This window comes from Protopterus annectens, chromosome 13.part0, assembly GCF_019279795.1.
Source record: "Protopterus annectens isolate FY-2018-M chromosome 13.part0, PAN1.0, whole genome shotgun sequence".
NCBI classification, from domain to species: domain Eukaryota; kingdom Metazoa; phylum Chordata; order Ceratodontiformes; family Protopteridae; genus Protopterus; species Protopterus annectens.
The window spans coordinates 288,179,146-288,200,837 of NC_056747.1; the positions used below are offsets into that span (position 1 = coordinate 288,179,146).

The following is a 21,692-nucleotide window of genomic DNA, read 5'->3' on the forward strand; positions in this document are numbered from 1 at the left end:
AGACATAAATTGAGAGGTTTTCCCATTTGAAGGCTAAGGCATCCATCTTCCAGGCCCTGCTGTGAGGGTTCCTGGTGCACAATTTGCTCAACTGGTGGTTCTCGGGGGAGGCAAAGAGGTCCACCTCTGGATTAGAAGGTTGAAGGTGTTAGGCTCCAATTTCCACTCGTGTGGGTCCAAGACATTTCTGCTCAAGTTGTCTGCCAGTGAATTCTGTTTGCCTGGCAAGAATTGAGCTTGTAGATGCACTTGGTTGCTTAAGGCTGTGTTCCACAGAGCCATGGCTAACCTGCTGAGTGGGTAAGAATGGGTTCCCCTCTAATTGTTTATGTACCACATAACTGTGGTGGTGTCCGTTTTTATCAGCAGCTGTCCTGGATGGATTACGCATTTGAAGGCTGTCAGAGCATACTGTACAGCTAACATCTCTTTTTGACTTATGTGCAGGAGAATTTGTCCTGGGCTCCACTTGCCCTGAATGCATTTGCCTGCCATGTGAGCCCCCCATGCATAGTCTGACGAGTCTGTAGTCAGGATCTAGGTGGTGAGGGGTTGAGTGAACGGCAGTCCCTTGTTGTGGTTGCATGCTTCTGCCCACCAAAGGAACTCTGCCCTCAGACAAGGTATGATAGGAATGACTGTTTCCAGGTCCTGAGAATGTTGGCACCAAAGACTTTTTAAGTACTATTGAAGCTTCCTCATATGCAGTCTTGCATATGGAATTAGCAGAATGCATGAGGCCATGAACCCTAAGGCTTGCAGTAGTTTCTTGCAGATAGCTGACTTTTGGTGACCATTTGTTTGAAGTAGTTGTTCAAATAGACCTGTTTTTCTGGAGTGAGAAATGCCATCTGGAAAGTTGTGCTCAAGCTTGCTCCCAGGAATACAATTTTTTGACTGGGCACCAGTTGAGATTTCTTTTCTTTGATGGTGTACCCCAATGAAGATACGGGTCATTTTACAAATGCTAGCTGCTGAAGTAGCAATTCCTGACTGTCCTTCTGAATCAGGCAATCGTCCAAGTATGGGAAAATTTGGATATTTCTCTGCCTTTGTATGCAATGGCTGGAGCCAGGCACTTGGTGAATACTCTGGGCGCAGTAGATAAGCCAAAGGGAAATGCAGAGAACTGATAGTGCATATAGCCTGCCCTGAAGCATAGATATTTCCTGCAAGACTCCCTTATGAGGATGTGCAGATAAGCTTCTTCTCGGGTGACTAACCAGGCATCCTTAGTTTGCATAGGGAATAAGCTGTTGCAGGGTAAACATTTTGAATTTTGGGACCACCAGAAAAGTGTTGAAAATTGATGGATCCAGGACTGGGCGCCAAGAGTCCTCTTTTCTGGGCATCAGAAACAGTCTGGAGTAGAAACCCTGTCCCTTTTGTTCTACTGGAACAGGTTGAATGGCCATGATATTGAGCAGGGGAAAGTACTTGCTTTTGAGCCTCTGCTCACTGGTTTGGAGAAAGGTCTGGAAACCTGCTTGGGGTTGGCAGGGAATGGAAGTAGAATCTGTACCCCTGGGATACGATGTTTAGAACTCATCGGTCCTGAGTAATGGATATCCAGTTTTTGGCATGAAGGGCAAGTTTGCCTCCTACGGGTGCAAGTATTTGGGCAGGGCTGGGAAGGATAATTGAAAAGTCATTGTGAACGTTTCCCATAAGGGGGTGGCTTGTCACTCCCTGTTTTTGAGGTGGGAGCACTCCATTGTTTAGATCTCAGCATACCCTGAGATTGTAGTCTTGGTGGTCTGGTTCCCCCTGGGTTTGGACTGAGAAGGCCTGGAAGGGGCTGGAAAGGGCCAGTTTTTAAAAGGCCAAAGCCTACTGAATCTAGGTGGCTGCACTTGTAAGAATTCTTTAACAGTTTGCATAGATTTAGCTTTTTCTTCCATCTTTTTAAGAACCTCTTCCGCTATGGTGCCAAACAAACGGTCCTGATTTAAAGGAGCATCTAGTAATTTTGATTTGACATGGTCTGGCAAGGTTTGTTCCTTCAGCCAAGCATGCCTACTCAGGACAGACCCAGTGACTGCAGCCCTGCATGATGCTTCTAGGGCATCAAAGCTACACTGCAAAGTATGCTTACTAACTTGGTTTGAAGAATGCAATAACTCTTGTAAATCTTTATTTTCTGCACAATCTGGAGATTGCACCATTTTTTGTTTAAATTGTTCCATAATATGTTACTAGTACTTCAACATATGTAACTGGCAATTCAATGCCCTGATGGCAAGAGTTGCAGAGGTATATACCTTCTGACCCCATCTGTCTAAAGCTCTGGAATCCCTGTCTGAAGGAGTAGGGTTTTTGGCTGTAGTAGCCTTAATCCCTTTAGGTCCCTGGGAAATGGTCTCTGGATCCACAGTAGGATTCTTAAAGAGAAATTTGTGAGAATCAGGTACTCTGCAGTACCTGTCAGATTTTCTAGTGGCCGGTGCTAAAGTGTCTGGAGTAAGACTGGATTCCATGAAGACACCATCTACAACATCCAGGACAGGGAGTATAGCTAGAGGCCTGTGCTCAGGCAACTCTAAAAATTCTCAGTCTCTTTTTTGGATTGAGGATAGTCCTGGCATTCCCAGCGGAAATGCTCTCTTAAAGTATGCAAAGCTTCACCAAAAGAAAAATTCTCTGGAGGGGCGGCAGAGGGAATAGATTCCTCTGCATCTGAATTCTCAAAGTTTGATAAGGGTATGTCCTGGTAATCAGAAGGGTTAGAGTCATCAGACTCCTGGTCTGTAGAATCAGAAAGAAACTGAATTCTTTGTCTCTTAGCAGGGGAAGGCTGGCTTCCCCTAATTAGGGTGATAAGGTCTTCAGCCATTCTAAGCATTTGTTTTTGTGGCATGGGAGCTTGAGCATGCGCTTTGGTCATTGGTTTTCTAGGTGTAGTGCATACTCTGTGCCTGATAAACGCTTTAGTTTTAGTTATAAACGAAGTTGTCGGTTTAATGCGAACATCGGTAGGTCAGAATACACCCTCAGAAGCCGTGCCTGCACAGCAGCTCCGGACTCATCCAAGGTAGAGAAATCTGCAGGTTCCACAGTCAAAGAAGTGACTCGCGGCATACCAGACTCTGAATGGGTCTCAGCAGAGGCCTGCAAATCTGTAGAAGCAGGCATCAGGGGCTGCAAAGGCGCCTCACTGAGTACTGGCAGACTGGCGACTAGCTTAATGGAAGGGTCGTCGGCAGTTTTGGACCTATGCAGTCTGTCTCTGTCTTTATCTTTACGCTTTTTCAGAAGATTGGTAGTCAAATGGCTTATCAAAGCCATTTTGGAATACAGAGAACAGCAGTGAAAAAATTTAGCGACAAAAATAGCCCAACGACGAATGGTTCGGGCGTTAAACAAGTCACAAAACCGACTGCGAGGGACGTCATGGTCTGGGCCTAAACAGGTGATGCAGTAAGAATGAAAATCTCTGAGGTATTTGCTTTCCACAGGCAAGACAATTGTTAACTTTTTCTGACATCGGTTAGAGCAAGAAAAAAGAATCCCAAATGGGGTACTTAGCTTTAGAAGACTTCAGGTTTGAAACTTGAAATAATAAAATTTCAGGTAGCAGCCGACCGGCACTTGCGAACTGCTTCTGCTTCCGGCTCCTTCTCGGCAAGAAAGACTGATGTAATGGTGTCGGCTGCCTGCTTTATACACCTGACTACCTGACGTCATGGAAGAAGCGAAGTACAGTTTTGTACCTACCATAAATGTAGATGTTAGAGTGTTCACACTGCTGCAGTCATCACACTTGGGTTATCCTGCCATCAGGCGGTCCCCGCAGTCGGCCAGAATTCCAAAGTCTTGATCCGGCGTCGGTTGCTGTCGCTTCTTCCCTGACGTCAGTGCGCCAGGGATATGTAAGATGCATCCGATGCCATTTTCTTCAGTTTTTCTTGCCCCAGATGTCAGGTGCCCCCCAAGAAGGTAGGCAATACACATTGTTAGTAACAGTTATGCATAAAAAATAACAGGAATACCTTCAGCTACAAGCAAATATACCACAAAGGCTGTGTAGTATAGAAAGGTATAGATATGGCTAGCCAGTGCAGAGGGGATGAAGGAAGGGTAACCAGAACTGCAGCAGTGTGAACACTAACATCTACATTTATGGTAGGTACAAAACTGTACTATGTTCATCGTGTTACATTGCTGCAGTCATCACACTTGGGTGGAATCCCAAAGCTAAGGTTGGGTGGCTGGTCTATAAGGAATTAGGATTGGCTATGAGGCCCTGCAGAACTGCAGTGGCAAATCCTGCTCTGGATTTAGAGTAAAGAGGCAGGTGGTAATGCATGGTAAAGGTGTGCACTGAACTCCAAGTTGCAGCCTCCAAAATTTCCTTTGTAGGTACTCCTCTGAGAAAGGCCAGTGAAGTGGCTGTAGCCCTGGTGGAATGTGGCCTAATGTGTTTAGGAACTGATTTTCCATGCTGAGTGTAGCAGTAAAGTACAGTTTTGTACCTACCATAAATGTAGATGTCCGAACTGGATAGCATCTGCAGTCATAACAACTGGGTTGTCCTGTCGTCAGGCAGCCCTTCAGTCGGCCGGATTCCAAAGTCCGGGTCCGGCTTCGGCTGATGTCGCACTTCACCCGACGTCATCTCTGTTGGTCTTCGGGTATAAAAGCATCAGCCGACGCCATTTTCCTCAGTGTTTCTTGCCCCAGATGCCAGTAGCCCTCTTGAAGGCTAAAATTTGGATAGATGCCAATGTTTCCAAAAAGATAGAGGTAAACACAAAAATAAGCATGTATGTACATATATACAAACAAATACACCATAAAAGACTCCCCCCCCCACCAGCTAGCTATTAGGAGGGTAAACACCCTAGGAGTACCACAGAGGGAAGGAGGGAGGTAATCCTGACTGCAGATGCTATCCAGTTTGGACATCTACATTTATGGTAGGTACAAAACTGTACTATGTCCTTCATGGATGCATCTGCAGTCATAACAACTGGGTAGAATACCATAGCCAACTAGGGAGGAGGATAAAAGTAGATTATGGTGTGTTTAGGATCCCTTGCAGTACAGCAGTGGCAAACCCTGCTCGGGATCTGGAATATAGAGGCAAATTATAATGCTTGGCAAATGTATGCACGGAGGTCCAAGTAGCCGCCTCAATAATGTCTTTGGTTGCCACTCCTCGTAAGAAGGCTGTGGTAGTGGCTGTTGCCCTTGTAGAATGAGGTCTTATGTTCTGTGGAATTGGTTTTCCATGGAAGGAGTAACAGAATCGTATGCAATTTCCTATCCATTTGGAGATTGTCTGTTTGGAAATAGCTTTTCCTTCCCTTCCTGTTGCATAGGCTACAAAAAGTTGGTCAGTCTTTCTGCTATTTTTGTTCTGTCCAAGTAGTAGCGTAGCTGTCTATGTACATCCAAGGTATGCAGTATTCTTTCCCTCTGTTTTGTGGGTTGGGAAAGAAGGTAGGTAGGTGGATTGCCTGGTTTAAAGACACTCTGGATACCACCTTAGGCATAAATGTAGGATTAGTCCTCATGGACACTCTATCTTGGTGGAAGATTAGGAAGGGTTGCACTGCCATTAAGGCCTGTAGTTCTGAAACCCTCCTTGCTGAAGTAATTGCCAGTAGGAAAGCAGTTTTCCATGACAGGTGTTGTAGGTCTGCTGTTGCTGCTGGTTCAAAGGGTGATAGTGTCAACTTTTCTAGCACAAAGTTTAAGTCCCAAGCTGGTAATGGTGGTTTCCTTGGAGGTTTTACATTCTTGATTCCTCTGAGGAACTGCCTGAGCAAAGGGTGCTAAAAACAGGTGGATCAAAGCTGTATTCTGCTGAAATAGCTGATGCATGTATCTTGATGGAGGAGTAGGACAGGCCTGAATGAAGAAGTTCGCCAGATACTCCAGAATGTTAGGCATATCTATGTTTGACACATCTTTTCCTCTTTCCGTACTCCAAATGACAAACCTTTTCCATTTTCCAGCATAGTTCCTTCTTGTTGAAGGTATGCGTGCTTCAAGAATAATGTCTTTAACTCTTTGGGAAAGTTCTGGATTAGCTGCTGCTATGTGATGTTCCATGCAGTCAGTTGCAACGTTTTTAGGTTTGTATGTATGATGCTGTAGTTGTTCTGAGTTAACATCAAAGGCATCAGGGGTATTGGCCACATATTGTTCCGAGACATGCTCCTCAGCAGTGGGTACCAGTGTTGTCTTGGCCAGTTTGGAGCTATCAGGATTATCCTTGGACGTTCTTCCTTGATTTTTAGTAGTACTTTGTGTATCAAGGGAAGAGGTGGGAATGCATATGCTGTTAGGCCTTTCCAGCTGAAGGAGAGCAAATCCACTTTCCATGCTAGTGGGTGGAATGTCCTTGTGCAGAACTTATTGAGCTGGTGATTGAGAGGTGATGCGAATAGATCTATCTGAGGCATTCCCCATTTCTTTGAGATGGTCTTGAAAATGTCCGGGTGCAGCTTCCATTCGTGGGCATCCGATGTGGTTCTGCTTAATATGTCTGCTAGAGTATTTTCTTTTCCCGGTACAAATATTGCCTGTAACTGGATGTTGTAGCTGAGTGCCAGGGTCCACAGCTCCAAAGTCATTCTGCATAGGGGGTATGAATGAGTGCCTCCCTGTTTGTTGATGTACCACATGACTGTGGTGTTGTCTGTCCTTATCATCAACTGGCCCTCTTGGAGAAATGGTTTGAACTTTTGGATTGCCAGTTTTACTGCCAGCATTTCTTTTAGGTTGATGTGCAGGTGAAGTTGATCCTGTGTCCACAATCCTTGCACGCATTTGTCCAGCATGTGGGCCCCCCATCCTAGGTCTGAAGCGTCTGTTGTGATGGTCTGGCTTGCTTGACATCTGCGAAAGGGTAGGCCTGGGTTTGACGGACATGCCTGAGCCCACCATAGGAACTCCTGCTTTAAGCATGGAATTAGTGGGATTTCTGTTTCTAGGCTGTGTCTGTGTTGGGACCATAAATTCTTTAGGTACCACTGTAGTTTTCTCATATGTAGTCTGGCAAATGTGACCAAGATTATGCATGATGCCATGAAGCCTAAGGCCTGCAGTACTTTTCTTGCTGTTAACTTGTTCAGTTTTGTTAGTGCCAAGAAGTAAAGAGGGAGTTCTTTTTGTTTTTCTGTAGTCAGGAATGCCATTTGTTTTACTGTGTCCAATTCAGCCCAAGAATGTCCTTGTTTGGGATGGTATCAGCCTTGACTTTTGTAAATTGACTGTGTATCCCAGTGCTTGTAGCAAGTAAATGACCCTTTGTAAATCTGTTGTCAGCTTGCTTTTGTTGTCCCTTGTAGCAGGCAGTCGTCCAGGTATGGGTAAATTTGAATTCCCTGTAGTCTGCAATGGGCGATTACTGATGCCAGGCATTTTGTGAATACTCTGGGCAGTAGATAAGCCAAAGGGCAATGCTGAGAATTGATAGTGCTCTGATCCTGCAAGAAATCTGAGGTATCTTCTGCAGATTGGTCGAATGGGGACGTGCAGGTATGCCTCCTTGAGATCTAGAGTTACCAGCCAAGACTCCTTGTCCAGCATGGGAAGAAGTTGCTGTAGGGTCAGCATTTTGAATTTTGGGACAATGATGTATGTATTTAAGGTGGACAGGTCGAGAATTGGTCTCCAACTTTTTCCTTTCTTGGAACTAGGAATAGTCTGGAGTAGAACCCCTTTCCTTGCTCTGCTGTTGGCACTCTTTCCACAGCTCTCATGTTTGCTAACTCCATTATCTGTTGTAGTGCCTCTGTTTTTGATTTGGAGGTAGATTTGGCATTCCTCTTTGACTGGTAAAGTGTGGAAGTGAAACCGTAACCTTGATCTATGGTTTGTAAAATCCACTTGTCTTTTGTTATGTAGTGCCAGTTCTTTGAAAATAAGGTTAACTTTCCGCCTAGAGGAGCTGCTATTTGTTCCCTGGTAGGCGGATTTAGGTTAAGTCACTGTGGTTGTGCTGATGTAGTGGCAGTGGTTGTGTCTGTGCCTCTGTTGTTACCTTGCCACTGTCGCCCTCTGTAGGCACCTCCTCCGGATTGGTTTCTGCCTCTGGAACGCCTATTCCTGCCCCTTTGAAATTTTGTGGAGTCAGGAAAGGACCAATTTTGGCAGGCCAGTTCCTGCTAAACCTTGGGGTTGAACCTGCAAGAAATCTTTAACCGTTTGAACAGATTTTGCCTTTTCTTCCATTTTCTTCATAACCTGCTGGGCAGGTGTACCAAACAAACTTGTCTTATCCATAGGAGCATCTAGCAACTTAGCTTTAACATGATCCGTAAAGCTTGCTCCTTTAGCCATGCATGCCTTCTTATCACTGTGCCAGTCATGGCTGATCTAAATGAAGCCTCCAGTGCATCATAGCCACATTTTAAGGAATGGTTGCTAACCTGTTGTATGTTATTTACCATTTCTAATACATATTTCTTATCAAGAGATTCATCAGTGGTTAGTTTTTTAGTTAACTGATCAAGCATAAACTCTTGGTATTGTATCATGTGAAACTGACAGTTTAAAGCTCTAGCTGAGAGAGTAGCTGAAGTGTAGACCTTTTTACCCCATCTGTCTAATGACCTTGCTTCCCTTTCAGAAGGAATAGGGTTTTTAGCTATGGTCGGGGCTACTGCCTTGGGACCCTGGGATATAGTTTCGGGGTCTGCAAGTGGGGCCTTGTAAAGGTGGTGATGAGTATCTGGCACCATGTAAAATCTGTCTGGTTTGGCAGGGGCTGGGGGTAAAGAATCTGGAGCGGAGCAGACATCATTGAAAGCATCATCCACCACAGAGAGAACAGGAGGTATAGCTAAGTGCCTGTGCTGTGGGAGGTGCAGAAAGGTCCTAAGTCTTTTTCTGGAGTCTGAAAAATCCTGTTGCTGCCATTGGAACTGCTCTCGCATGGCATGTAAGGTTTCCCCAAAGGAGAATTCTTCTGGTGGGGAAGCAGCTGGAATGGATTCTTCAGCATCAGAATCTTCAAAATTGGAGAAAGGAGCCTCTGGCTGGTCAGTTATGTCTGAATGCAGAATCATCAGAGGACACTGGCTCAGGGGGTTCTGCCCTAGGTCTCTTCTCTGGTGGCTGAGAGGCCCTGTCTGGGTGAGATTGAGATCCTCTAATTAATGAAATTAAATCTTCTGCCAAAGTAAGCATTTGAGAACTAGAAGAGGGCCTGGTTGTGGGGGGTTTAACAGGCACTGTCTTAGTAGTCTTGGCTGCTTTAGCCCTGGCGAAGGCCTTAATGGACATGGCTGCTGGAGGCCTAGCAGCACCACGTGCTGGGGTAGAGACATCCAAGGGAATGGTGTCTGATAAGTCAGTGGCAACCACCGTAGTGGATAAAATTTCTGAGGCCGATTCAAGAGTGGTAGCAGGGGCCTCAGTTGTAGAGATAGGTTCAGCTGTACTTTGATCAGTTTTCTCGGTTTCAGCCGAAACCGAGACACTCGCGGTTTGCTTAACCATGGTTTCGGCCGAAACCGCGGACCGCGAGTGTCGGTCTTTATCTTTGCGTTTTTTGGCAGATTGGGTAGTCGGAGGATCCGACGGCATAATGTACGCAAAAACAGAACCGAAAAACTGTTCTGCAAACTCCGACCGACGCCTAAGCGTTCGTCGGTTGAAAGAAGCACAGGCCAAACAGGCTGCTACGTGGGCTGGGCCTAAACAAGGCAGACAATAAGAGTGGAAATCTTTATGAGGTATTTGTTTCCCACAGGTTAAACAATTATTAACTTTTTCTGACATCGGCTGAGGCAAGAAAGAGTCCCCAACGGGGTACTTAGCTTTAGAAGTCTTCGAAGTAGTATTCGGTAGAAGTAATCTCTGGATCCGACCGACCGGCACTTGCGAACAGCTTCTGCTTGGCCACGGCAAGAAAGACTGAGGAAAATGGCGTCGGCTGATGCTTTTATACCCGAAGACCAACAGAGATGACGTCGGGTGAAGTGCGACATCAGCCGGACCCGGACTTTGGAATCCGGCCGACTGAAGGGCTGCCTGACGACAGGACAACCCAGTTGTTATGACTGCAGATGCATCCATGAAGGACATCTAATACAGTGCCCTATCCATTTGGAAATAGTCTGCTTTGAGATAGCCTTGCCCTGTGATCCTGCAGCATATGCTGCAAACAGCTGCTCAGTTTTCCTGATAGCTTTTGTTTTGTCCAAGTAGAAGCATAGCTGTCTGTGTATGCCCAAAGAATGCAGAAGTTTTTCCCCTTTATTCTACGGGTTTGGATAAAAAGTTGGCAAATGGATGGTTTGGTTAAGGGCCACACTAGATACCACCTTTGGCATAAAGGTAGGGTTTGTCCTTAGAGAAACCCTGTCCTGATGAAAAATTATAAAAGGTTCCACTGCCATTAATGCCTGTAGCTCTGAGACTCTTCATGCTGAAGTTACTGCTAGGAGCAGAGCTGTTTTCCATGATAAAAATTTTAGATCTGCTGTATAAGCTGGCTCGAAAGGAGGCAGGGTCAGTTTTTCCAAAATGAAATTGAGGTCCCAAGTTGGTGTTGGTGCTCTCCTGGGCGGTCTTATGTTTTATATCCCCTCTGATGTACTGTTTTAGCAAAGGATGAGAGAATAAAGGAGGATCCGTGTTGTAATGTGCTGAAATGGCAGAGGTGTGGATCTTAATTGATGAAAAGGATAGGCCTCTGTCCAGCATCTCAGTTAAGTATTGTAAAATCTGAGGAATGTTTGGGACAAGAAGATCAAGGTTTTGAGCCTGGTTCCAGATGCAGAATCTTTTCCATTTGTCTGAGTAAGCCTTCCTGGTGGCTAGGCCTCCTGGCCTCCAAAATTACATCCATAACTGCTTTAGAGAGAAATGTTGCCTGTTTGTCTAATGAATCTGCCATGCTGCCAGGTTTAAGGTTTTCAGCTGATGGTGCAGGAATCTGATTGTTTTGTTGAGTCAAAAGGGTTGGAATTTGAGGCAAAATCCATGGTGGTCCTTGAGCAAGGTTCCTTAATATAGGGTACCAGTGCTGGTGTAGCCAGTCTAGGGCAATCAGTATCATCCGTGGTTTCTCTTGTCTGGCTTTTAGGAGCACCCTTGAAAGGAGAGGCAGAGGTGGGAATGCATATACTTTTAGGTTTCTCCAGCTGAGCAAAAGGGCATCCACTTTCCATGCTTGTTTGTGGTAAGTCCTTGTGCAGAATTTTTGTACTTGGCAGTTCAGTGGGGAGGCAAAAAGATCTATGTCTGGGCACCCCCATTTTTGTGTTACCATGCTGAAGATTTGTGGATTCAATTTCCATTAGTGAGGGTCCATGACATTCCTGCTTAGATAGTCTGCCAGAGTATTTTCCTTTCCTGGCAGGAATTGTGCTTGCAGGTGAACTTGGTACATTAGAGCTGTGTTCCATAAGGTCATGGCTTGCCTGCATAGGGGGTAAGAATGAGTGCCCCCTTGTTTATGTACCACATAACTGTGGTGTTGTCTGTCTTTATTAATTGTCCTGGATGCAAAAAGTCCTTGAAAGCTGTTAGGGCATTTTGCACCGCTAACATCTCTTTTTGATTGATGTGTAGATGCATCTGGTCTGTGCTCCACGTGCCCTGTATGCATTTTCCTGCCATGTGTGCTCCCCAGGTGTAATCCGAAGCATCCGCTGTTAGAGTTTGCCTGGCTGTGGGTAGGGTGAAATGCTGACCCTTGTTTAGGTGACATGCCTGTGCCCACCATCGAAACTCCTGTTGTAGGCAGGGAATCATTGGTATTACTGCTTCTAAATTGTGAGAGTGTTGAGTCCAAACACTTTTTAGGTACCATTGTATTTTCCTCATATGCAGTCTGGCATATGGTATTAGTAGTATGCAGGATGCCATGAATCCCAGGGCCTGCAGAATTTTTCTTGCAGGGAGATGGGACTTTTTGCCAGTAATTGAAAATATTGAGTTAGTTGTACTTGTCTGGCGTGAGGTAAGCCATCTGGGCCGTTGTATTTAAGCTGGCACACAGGAATGTAATCTGTTGTGAGGGCACTAGTTTTGACTTCTTTTCGTTTACAGTGTACCCTAGAAAGGTTAGCAACCTTTTTACAACCGCCAGATGCTGTAAGAGGATGTCCTTTGTCTCTGCTTGAATGAGGCAGTCGTCCAGGTATGGATATATTTGAATTCCTTTTTGTCTGCAAAAAGCAACTACTGGTGCCAGGCACTTTGTGTAGATTCTGGGTGCAGTAGATAAGCCAAAGGGCAGTGCAGAGAATTGGTAGTGCATTGAGCCAGCTTTGAATCTGAGGTATCTTCTGCAATTTTGTCTGATAGGGACATGCAGGTATGCCTCTGAGGTCCAGAGTAACAAGCCAAGCGTTCTTGCCCAGCATGGGTAGAAGCTGTTGTAAAGTCAACATTTTGAATTTTGGAATATCCAGGTATGTATTTAGAATTGAAAGGTCTAGTATGGGCCTTGTCCTTTCTGGGAACCAGGAACAGTCTTGAGTAAAAACCTTGTCCTTGTTTTTCCTGTGGTACTTTTTGAATAGCTCTCATGTCCATAAGGGCTGAAATTTGTTTTTGTGCCTCTGCCCTTTGGTTTTGTGGCAGATCTGGCATTCCTTTTAGCCTTGGTAACGTATGAAAGTGGATGAGACACAATATTCAGAACCCATCTGTCTTGGGTGATTGTTTGCCAGTTTTGAGAAAAAAGTGCTAGTTTCCCCCCCAAGGGGGCTTCCAAAAGGGAAGTGCTTGGCATGCGAAGGGGAAAGTTATTGTGACTGCTTCCTGTAAGGTTGAGACTTGTCCTCACCTCCTCATGGGGTTGAGGTGCCCCACTGTTTTTGTCTGAGCCTTGGGGTTGAGATCTGCCTCTTGGGCATCTGTATCTGCCTCTCTGTGGCCTGTCTGACACTGGAAAGGACCAATTCTTTGTAGGCCAATTTCTGCTAAATCGAGGTGGCTGTACCTGCAAGAAATCCTTGACTGTTTGCATAGATTTAGCTTTTTCCTCCATTTTCTTTAACACCTCTTCTGCCTTAACACCAAACAAGGTATCATGCTGTAAAGGAGCATCCAATAATTTTGCCTTAACATGATCAGGTAAACTTTGTTCTTTTAACCAAGCATGCCTTTGAATAACTGAGCCTGTAACTGCGGCCCTACAAGAGGCCTCTAGAGAATCAAAACCACGTTGCAGAGTATGTTTTCCCACCTGTTCAACTGCATGCAACAAATCCTGCATTTCCTTACAATCAGGAGCTTCTGAGCTAGCAAGCATTTTCTGTTTTAATCGAGTCATTAAATATTGTTGGTACTTAAGCATGTGAAACTGGCAATTTAAGGCTCTTACAGCTAAAGTAGCGGAAGTGTATACTTTCTTCCCCCATCTATCCAAAGCTCTGGAATCTCTGTCCAAGGGTACTGGATTTTTTGCAATAGAAACCTTAACCACTTTTGGACCCTGGCAAATAGTTTCTGGATCAGCAGAAGGGTTTTTATACTGAAACTTGTGAGAGTCAAGGACTCTGTAGTACCTATCTGGCTTGGCTGGCACAGGGGGCAAGGAATCAGGAGATAAGCTGGATTCCGAAAACACATCATCCACAATATCTAGCACAGGCAGAATAGCCAGGGGCCTGTGCTGAGGTAGTAAAAGGAAATCTATGAGCCTTTTCTTAGAATCTGAGTATTCCTGACTTTCCCAATGGAAGTGCTCCCTCATGGTATGTAAAGTTTCCCCAAAAGAATAATCCTCAGGAGGAGAGGCTGAAGGGATAGATTCTTCAGCATCAGAGTCCTCATAAGGAGGAATAGAGTACCCCTGGTCAGAAGTGGAATCAGAGGAAATGGAAACCTGATCAGAGGAATCATAGTCTGTATCCTGCCTAGGCCTTTTCTCAGGAGGGGGATGGGAACCCCTGATTAGAGTAATGAGGTCTTCGGCCATTTTAAGCATCTGTTTTTTAGGCATGGAGGCTTGTCCAGGAGAAGGCTGTACTTGTTTCTTTGTCTTTAGTGGTACTTTCGTCTTGGCTGTTGTTTTGATAGTAAATTGTGAAGGTCTGAAAACACCCTCAGAAGCCGATGCCTGCTCAGCGGCTCCGGACCCGTCTGAGGGATTAGTTTCCGTAGGCCCAATACCTTGAGTTTCCAGAGGCCTAGTTGTCTCCACGTGGGAGTCGGAGGCGGCCTGTGGCTCTGAGGTAGCGGGTGTCAGGGGCTGCGAAAGCACCTCACTGAGAACCTGCGAACCGGCGACTGGCCTAGAAGAGGCTTCACCGGTTTTGGACCTCGGATGCCTGTCTTTATCCTTGTCCTTGCGTTTTTTCGGTAACCCGGTCGTCAGATGATCCGACGGCATAGTATAATTGAACCTTCGGCCAAAGTAGTGCAATGCAAAATCAAAACGCCTTTTAACAGTGCGTCTGTTAAATCTAGCATAGAACCGACAACTAATGGCGTCGTGATCAGGGCCTAGGCATAGAATACAGTAAGAGTGGAAGTCCTTATGAGGTATTTGCTTTCCACAAGAAATACAATTGTTAACTTTTTTTGACATCTGTCTGAGGCAAGAAAAAAAGTTTCTCCAATGGGGTACTTAGCTTTAATTGAAGACTTTGGTTCTGAAATTCGTCGGTTCTGAAATTCGACTTTGAAAATCTCAGGAGTCGGTCGACCGGCACTTGCGAACTGCTTCTGCTTCGGCCACCGTGCGGCAAGAAAGACTGAAGAAAATGGCGTCGAATGCATCTTATATACCCCTGGCGCACTGACGTCAGGGAAGAAGCGACAGCAACCGATGCCGGACCAAGACTTTGGAATTCTGGCCGACTGTGGGACCGCCTGATGGCAGGATAACCCAAGTGTGATGACTGCAGCAGTGTAACATGATGAACATCAGCATCCGACGCAGAAATCCCAAGACTCTGGTATTTCGGGCCAACTGAGGACTACCTGCAGGCAGAAAAACCCAAGTGTGATGACTACAACAGTGAAACATGAACATCCACATTTTCCACCCTTTCTGGCCTTTGGGGTAAGGCCTGGTAGGAAGGGAAAAATGTACTCCACGGCAGAAAGAGTCTTTCCCTCTTGCTCGCACCTGGTCAGAGTCTTTCACTTTTGGCCCGAACAAGGACGAGCCATCAAAAGGGGCGTTGTTGATAAAGGAAGACTTTAAGGGCTCTGCAAACTCACATAAGCGCATCCAGGAATGCCTCCTTAAGGAGATTCCTGTACCTACACTGGCCGCATAAGAGATAAGTCACATGGAGGAGTTTACCACGGAATTTAAGGTGGAAAGCTGAGAGGGCACCTTGTCTGAAACCCTCACAGCTGTAGAACCTTGGGAGGGCATCACCTAGCTCTTTCAGGAGATACTTCTGAAGCCTAGTAAAATGGGGTCAAATAGTTCAGTGACCTAAGGGTGAAGGAAGCTGACGAAAACGTACGCTTTCTGTATCTGTCCATCATGCAAGATTCTTTATTCGGTGGATGGACAGATGAGGAAGTCTCAGACTATTCCTTTTTGGTGGCTGCCACCGCCACCACCATAGCATCTACCGGGGCACCTTTTGTGAGAAAGTCTACAGGGGGCGCTGTAATACATTTATTTGGCCCCCTCAGAACAGGTTCTACAGACTCTGGAGAGCCCCACACCTTCTGACTGACTACATTCAGGAGCTGGTCAAAAGGCAGAGTCATCCAAGAGGTGGAGGGGCAAGACCCGAAAGCCTCCATGTACTCATCCTCAGAAGGGTTGATGGACTTCCAGTCACCTCTCTGTTTAAGGATCTCTAGGATGTCTGCAAAGCAGACATCCTCAGAGGGTGACCGTGGGGACCCTTCTGAATCGAGGTATATGTCTCAAGTGATGGACTCCTCAGGGGAGTCTAGAAGTTTCCTCTTACATAACCTCTTCCGAGGGACCTCTTCAGCGGAGTACTCAGGAGAGGTTTCAGAAGAGATGGTTTCGCCCAGTGGGGCGTCCTGGGACTTTGGGTCTCCATGCTTGGGAGGGAGAGATGATAAAGAGATAGACTCTGGTGCTACTGGGGGAAGAGTGTTTGGATCTGAGAGTGGAGCCATCTGGGGTGACAGCGCTCTCCTCATGACCTCAAAAGCACCACGGCCTGGCTCCAAGGGAGCTCCCAGCTCCGAGGAACTAGAAGACTCCCCCCGAACCAAGGTGGTGGACTCGGAGGCTGATGTAGGCGCTGAGCTCCCCTGTGCCAAGACCGTGAGAGGTAGATTCGGGTCAGACAACTGTCCAACTCGACTCTCCTCCTTGGACCTGATGGGAGAGCATCGGCCTCTAAACCCCTCAGCAGACGATGGAACCGAGGAGGTCAGAGTGGTAGTTGGGACCAAAGATCCTGGAGCAGGTCTCGGCCCCGATGGTTCCACTACAGTCGGATCCAAGCACTCCAGCTCCGAAGCCACAACATGGGTCAGAAGAGGAATCGATGAAGGGGAAGTGATGGTTGCTGGTCCCAAAACCTTCTGGATAGGGGTTACCAAAATCTTGGCCAGCGCCAGCGTCCGTAACAGCCTCATGACCACCTGCTCCACATAGTTATCCAAAAGACTCCTGGAGGACCAAGAGGACGGAGTCAAAGATCTGACTGACTTCAGGATAGGCGAATGCAATACTAAAGAGTCCGGTTCAAGAACTGGGGACCGGCTCCGAATATGAACTGTTGGCTCCGAAATAACTAGGGGAGCTGAACAGAGAGCTTTTTCAGGCCCAAAAGCCTTTGGGTCTGTGGATAACTGTTTTGCATGCTTCTTCGAGGATTCTGATAATGGAGCCGTGGAACAAGATCTCTTTGAAGTCTTCTCTGACCTAGGAGACTGAGACTGGTGAGAGGATTTTGAGGAACTCTGTTTCCTTTCTGGAGCCTCTGAAAAAGGAACTTTCAACAATCCCCTGACAACTTATTTTCCCTCTCCATTAACATTCTGGAGCTGAATGCATGGCCAAAAGAGCATGACTCTTGCAGATGAACAGCACCTAAAACAATACACACAACTAGTGTGTCCATCTCTCAAGGACATTTTTTGGCTGCATCGATCACATTTTTTAAAGCCCGAAGGCTTTGCTTCTTTAGCATCTTTAGACAAGACTGAGCAACAACAAGTCAAACTAAGAACTCAGGAACCAACAAGAACAATTTTTTTTTTTTTTTTTTTTTTTATATCAACTAACAATTACAAGAAGCAAAAAGTAGCCAGAGGAGACGCCTCTAACTTAAACAACTCCTCACAGGAAAAATGGAAAGGGGAAAGTAGGAAAGCCCTCCAAGTTAAACGGGCTGAAGGGAGCCCTCCAACACAAGCGGATTGCCCAACAACAATGGGATAAGATAAGCAAGACATCTTTACAAACAACAAAAGACCCAAAAAAACTCTAACTTAATCGAGTTTGGGACTGGGATAGGGTGCAAAGAAACGCCCTAGCGAAAGATGACTGCCAGCAACAAACAGTACAAAAAATCACAACGGACCTGGAAAGGCTTGTGTCTAACACACCAATACAAATTATCCAACATACATACTAAATATTTAGAGCAAAACATTATATAAATGAAGAAAATTATTCTACTTAGCCTGGAGCCTAGTAGGAAGCACGTGATCTTGTTTAGCAGCAAACGAGATCTGGGTAATCTTCCCAAGGCATGATGGGATAGGGTATAGCCTCGAGCCAGTGGAGGCTCTCAAGGTTTAGTACAGGCCGAGATGGAACCAATTCTCGGTTCCGGACCCATCCAGCAATGAATGAAGGCGAGATAAGGACAACATAACATACAATATTAACGTAAAATGCATAAGGTTAAGGTGTTTTCACAAGTACTTACTATCAGTGCAAAAATAACACCTCAAATTCCTTTTTAGTATAGTTACTAAAACTGATCCTCTCAATCATGTCTAAAGGAACAAAATTTTCTTCACACACAAGCATAAGTGTTTGCATGTATCTTTATGCATGCAAACACTTTTGTGAAAAAAAGAAAAGTCAGTTTTGCAACCTTTAAAAAATTACAAAGTTTTGAATATAGCTTCCAAACACAGAAGACTAAAAATACAGAGCTGTATTTATGGCATTAATATTAATGACTGGGCAGGAGGTGTTGACACCTTGACATCACCCTGAGTGCCAGTTCTAATTAAGCTGTATTAGCGTAGGTAGTAAATGTGCATTAGTTACGTAACTGCCAAACTGTTAAATTAACAGTTGGGCAAAAAATTTAGACTTAGTTTTTTGCCAAACTGTTAATTTAACAGTTTGGCAGTTAATTAGTACACAATTACTTGCCTACACTAATCCAGCTCAATTAGAGTTGCCATCCAGAGCGACGTCAATACCTTCTGCCCAGCCATTAATATTAAAGGCGTAAACATGGCTCTGTATTTTTAGTCTTCTATGTATGGAAGCTATATTTAAAATCTTGTAAGTTTCTAAAGGCTGCAAAATAGGCTTTTCTTTTTACACAAAAAAGTGTTCGCAGGCATAAAGGTGCATGCAAACACTGTGTGTGAAAACAAAATTTCATTTTGTGCCTTTAGAGATCTTTCAAATGAATAGATTTGGACAAATAGTAGACTGGCAGTTGTGCAAGAGTAACTCAAATGTTCAGTTTATGATCAACAAAAGCCTTACCTCTGGAGCCTTTCCAAGGTGTTGGGTTAGCACAACAAAATTTATCAGAGTCTCAGGGTGGCTGCTGTCCTAAAAGGAACAAGGCAATTGCAGATATTCAGTAAATGCACTTTGCTGAATAGTGTAAAACTGCAGAAAACATAAAAGACACTACAGGTATGATGCAGCCTATAAAATACCAGAATTATTGTACCCAGTTAGTTATTAAAAAAAAATACAGCAAACAACAGATAGTTCACTGGAACATGACAGCACTATAAGCAGTTCTATCAAAACTTATTCTTGAAAATGAATATAAACTTCATGGCTAGTCAGGACAGGGAGATTCATTACTCTATGGGCTGGCAAGCTTCAAATACTATTAGCCGAGCAACAGTGCCAGTCTTGGTGACAGCAAGTAGTGATTCAACTAAAGAAGTTACTAAATGTGGGACTCCCTTACCAGCCTCAGTAAGAAACTGAGATCCCTCAAAATCCTCCAAAGCTAGTTACGAAAATAAAATTGCCAAAGATTCCAAAGACAACCACAAGGCATTCTATAACTATGTCAAGAATCTAAATGACAATGCTCAGATCTGCTCTGAGCTAAAACAGAATGGCATTAAATATACTGATCCCAAGGATACTGCCAATATCTTGGCAGATCGATTCAGTGCCAACTTCACCCCCTCTCACCCCCTAAATGGCCCATCTCAATACCGGAAGATTGCCAAATTCGCAATAACGCCACACAGGTAAAAAAACGCACTCTCCAAAGCTAAGAATACAGCATCCATGGGACCAGATGACATCCCGGGCTGTGTACTACATGAACTACAATATGAACTGGCACTTCACCTAAGTGTCATGTTTAATCATAGCCTCACCTCAGGTTTCGTGCCCACTGAGTGGCGTAGAGCTACAGTTATCCCACTCCACAAGGGGGGATCCACCTTGGATCCCGGAAACTACCGTCCCATCAGTCTGACAAGTCTCATCTGCAAGGCCATGGAACGTATTATCATGGAACTTATAAACAAAGACATTGGCAACCTTCAAACACTGGACCCCACCCAGTTTGGGTTCGTGAAGGGCCGATCGTGCCTCCTGTACCTGACTGACTTCTTCGAATCAGTCTCCAGAGCCATGGAAGCTGGGCATTAATCCCTATGTCACCCAATGGGTTGCTAACTGGCTTACTGATAGAACCCACACTGTAAAAGTAGCCGACTCCAAACCAAGCTCCAGACAAGTGACAAGTGGAGTACCTCAGGGTTCAGTCCTGGGACCGCTCTTGTTTGGCATCTACTTCTCTGAAGTACAGGCCAACACTAAGGGACTCTGGCTAACAAAATTTGCAGATGACTGCAAACTGGGAGCTATTATTGAATCCCCAAATGATGTGGATACTCTACAAAAGGGCCTTACAGAAACAGACGCTTGGTGCCAGAGCCATGGGCTCAAGCTCAATGCCAAGAAATGTATAGTTATCCCCTTTGGGAAAAAAACATGCATCTGTGAATTACCATATAGGTGGCAGTACACTAAACACCAAAAGTGTGATAAGAGACTTAGGGACACATGTGGACAGTGGTCTCACTTTCGATAACCACATTGCCACAACAGTCAGGAAATCCTTCTATGTGGCACTCCTCATCACTAAGGGCTTTTCATCCAGAAAAAAGGAGGTCATTGTCCCATTGTACTCATCCCTCATTAGACCCATTATAGAATACAACGCCCCGTTTGGTAGGTACCTCTCAAGACATCTGCAACAACTGGACAGGCCGCAGAAATACCTCACTAAAAGAATCACAGGCCTAAAGCAGATGCCCTAAGCTGACCGCCTTAAAAAACTCCAGCTATACTCTGTCGCATATCGTCTACTCAGAGGCGATCTCTGCTTAACATACAAGGCCATGTCAAACCCAGAGCTGTTCGACATGCTACACTTAATGAAATCCCAATCCCTCAGAGCCACACGCTCCAGGGATCTAAACCTTGTCATCACAATAAACAAAACATGCTGGAGGGATAGGTTCCTGACCCAGAGACTCCCCAGACTCTGGAATAGATTGCCCATACATGTCAAGCAGAGTGCCTCTTTGGCCCTCTTCAAAAGGAACCTTGATGATTGGATGAGAGAAAGGAAATTCACCCCAGGGACCACGTCAGTCACCCTGCTAGACAGGGGTCCAGGGAAGTAAATAGTGTGGGAAGAAATGGCCAGGGAATTGTTATGGCTAGGCTTGTATAGGCCCTAGGGCTGATAGCCTAGTACAAACCTATGAACCTATAAAAAACAATTACCCTCACTAGGTTTTGCCACAGGGTATGTAAGGGGGTTACAAGCTTTTTTGTTTTTGCTTTCAAGAAGTAAAGACTAGAAAAAATGTGGAAAACCTATTTACTGGAATTAGGCATTGACACTGCATGCATCATGCTCCAGTGTTTCATCACAGAAAAAGTACAATTGTGTACACTTACCATAAATGTAGATGTTCGAGTGTACTGCTGCAGTCATCACATTTGTGTCATCTGCCTGCAGGTAGCCCTCAGACTGCCTGAATACCAGAGTCTTGGGATTTCTGTCTCGGATGCTGCCGCTTCTTCCATGACGTCAGGTCGTCAGGGGTATAAAACATGCAGCCGATGCCATTACATCAGTTTTTCTTGCCCCAGATGTCAGGTGCCCCCCTAATGGGGAGCAATTAAATATAAAAGTACAATGATATACCTCCAACAAAAAAGCAAATCCACCAAAAAGGCTTTTAAGGCTTTTAAGCATAGTAAAGGAGAGTCGAGGTATAGCCAAAAGAAGTAAGGGGGCTGGAGGGAGGGTAACCAGGACTGCAACAGTGAATACACTCAGAACATCTACATTTATGGTAAGTGTACACAACTGTACTATGTTTTTCGTGTTTCACTGTTGCAATCATTACATTTGGGTAGATTTCCAAAGCTACGGTTGGGAGGAGGAATTTAGATAGCATTAGAACCAGCTATAAGGCCCTGCAAGACAGCAGTGGCAAAGCCAGCTCTGGATTTAGAGAAAACTGGCAAATGATAATGCTTGGTGAAACAATGCACAGAACTCCAGGTAGCAGCT

The 21,692-nt window shown here is 45.2% G+C and overlaps 1 protein-coding gene across 1 annotated transcript in view; it reads right to left on the reverse strand.

The window, feature by feature from the left end:
- Positions 1-21,692, reverse strand: part of COPE (COPI coat complex subunit epsilon) — a 515,037-nt gene that overhangs the window by 133,074 nt on the left and 360,271 nt on the right. The window contains exon 8 of the mRNA XM_044053853.1: positions 18,605-18,673. Coding sequence (XP_043909788.1) covers positions 18,605-18,673 — 69 coding nt within the window. The remainder of the gene's footprint in view (positions 1-18,604; positions 18,674-21,692) is intronic.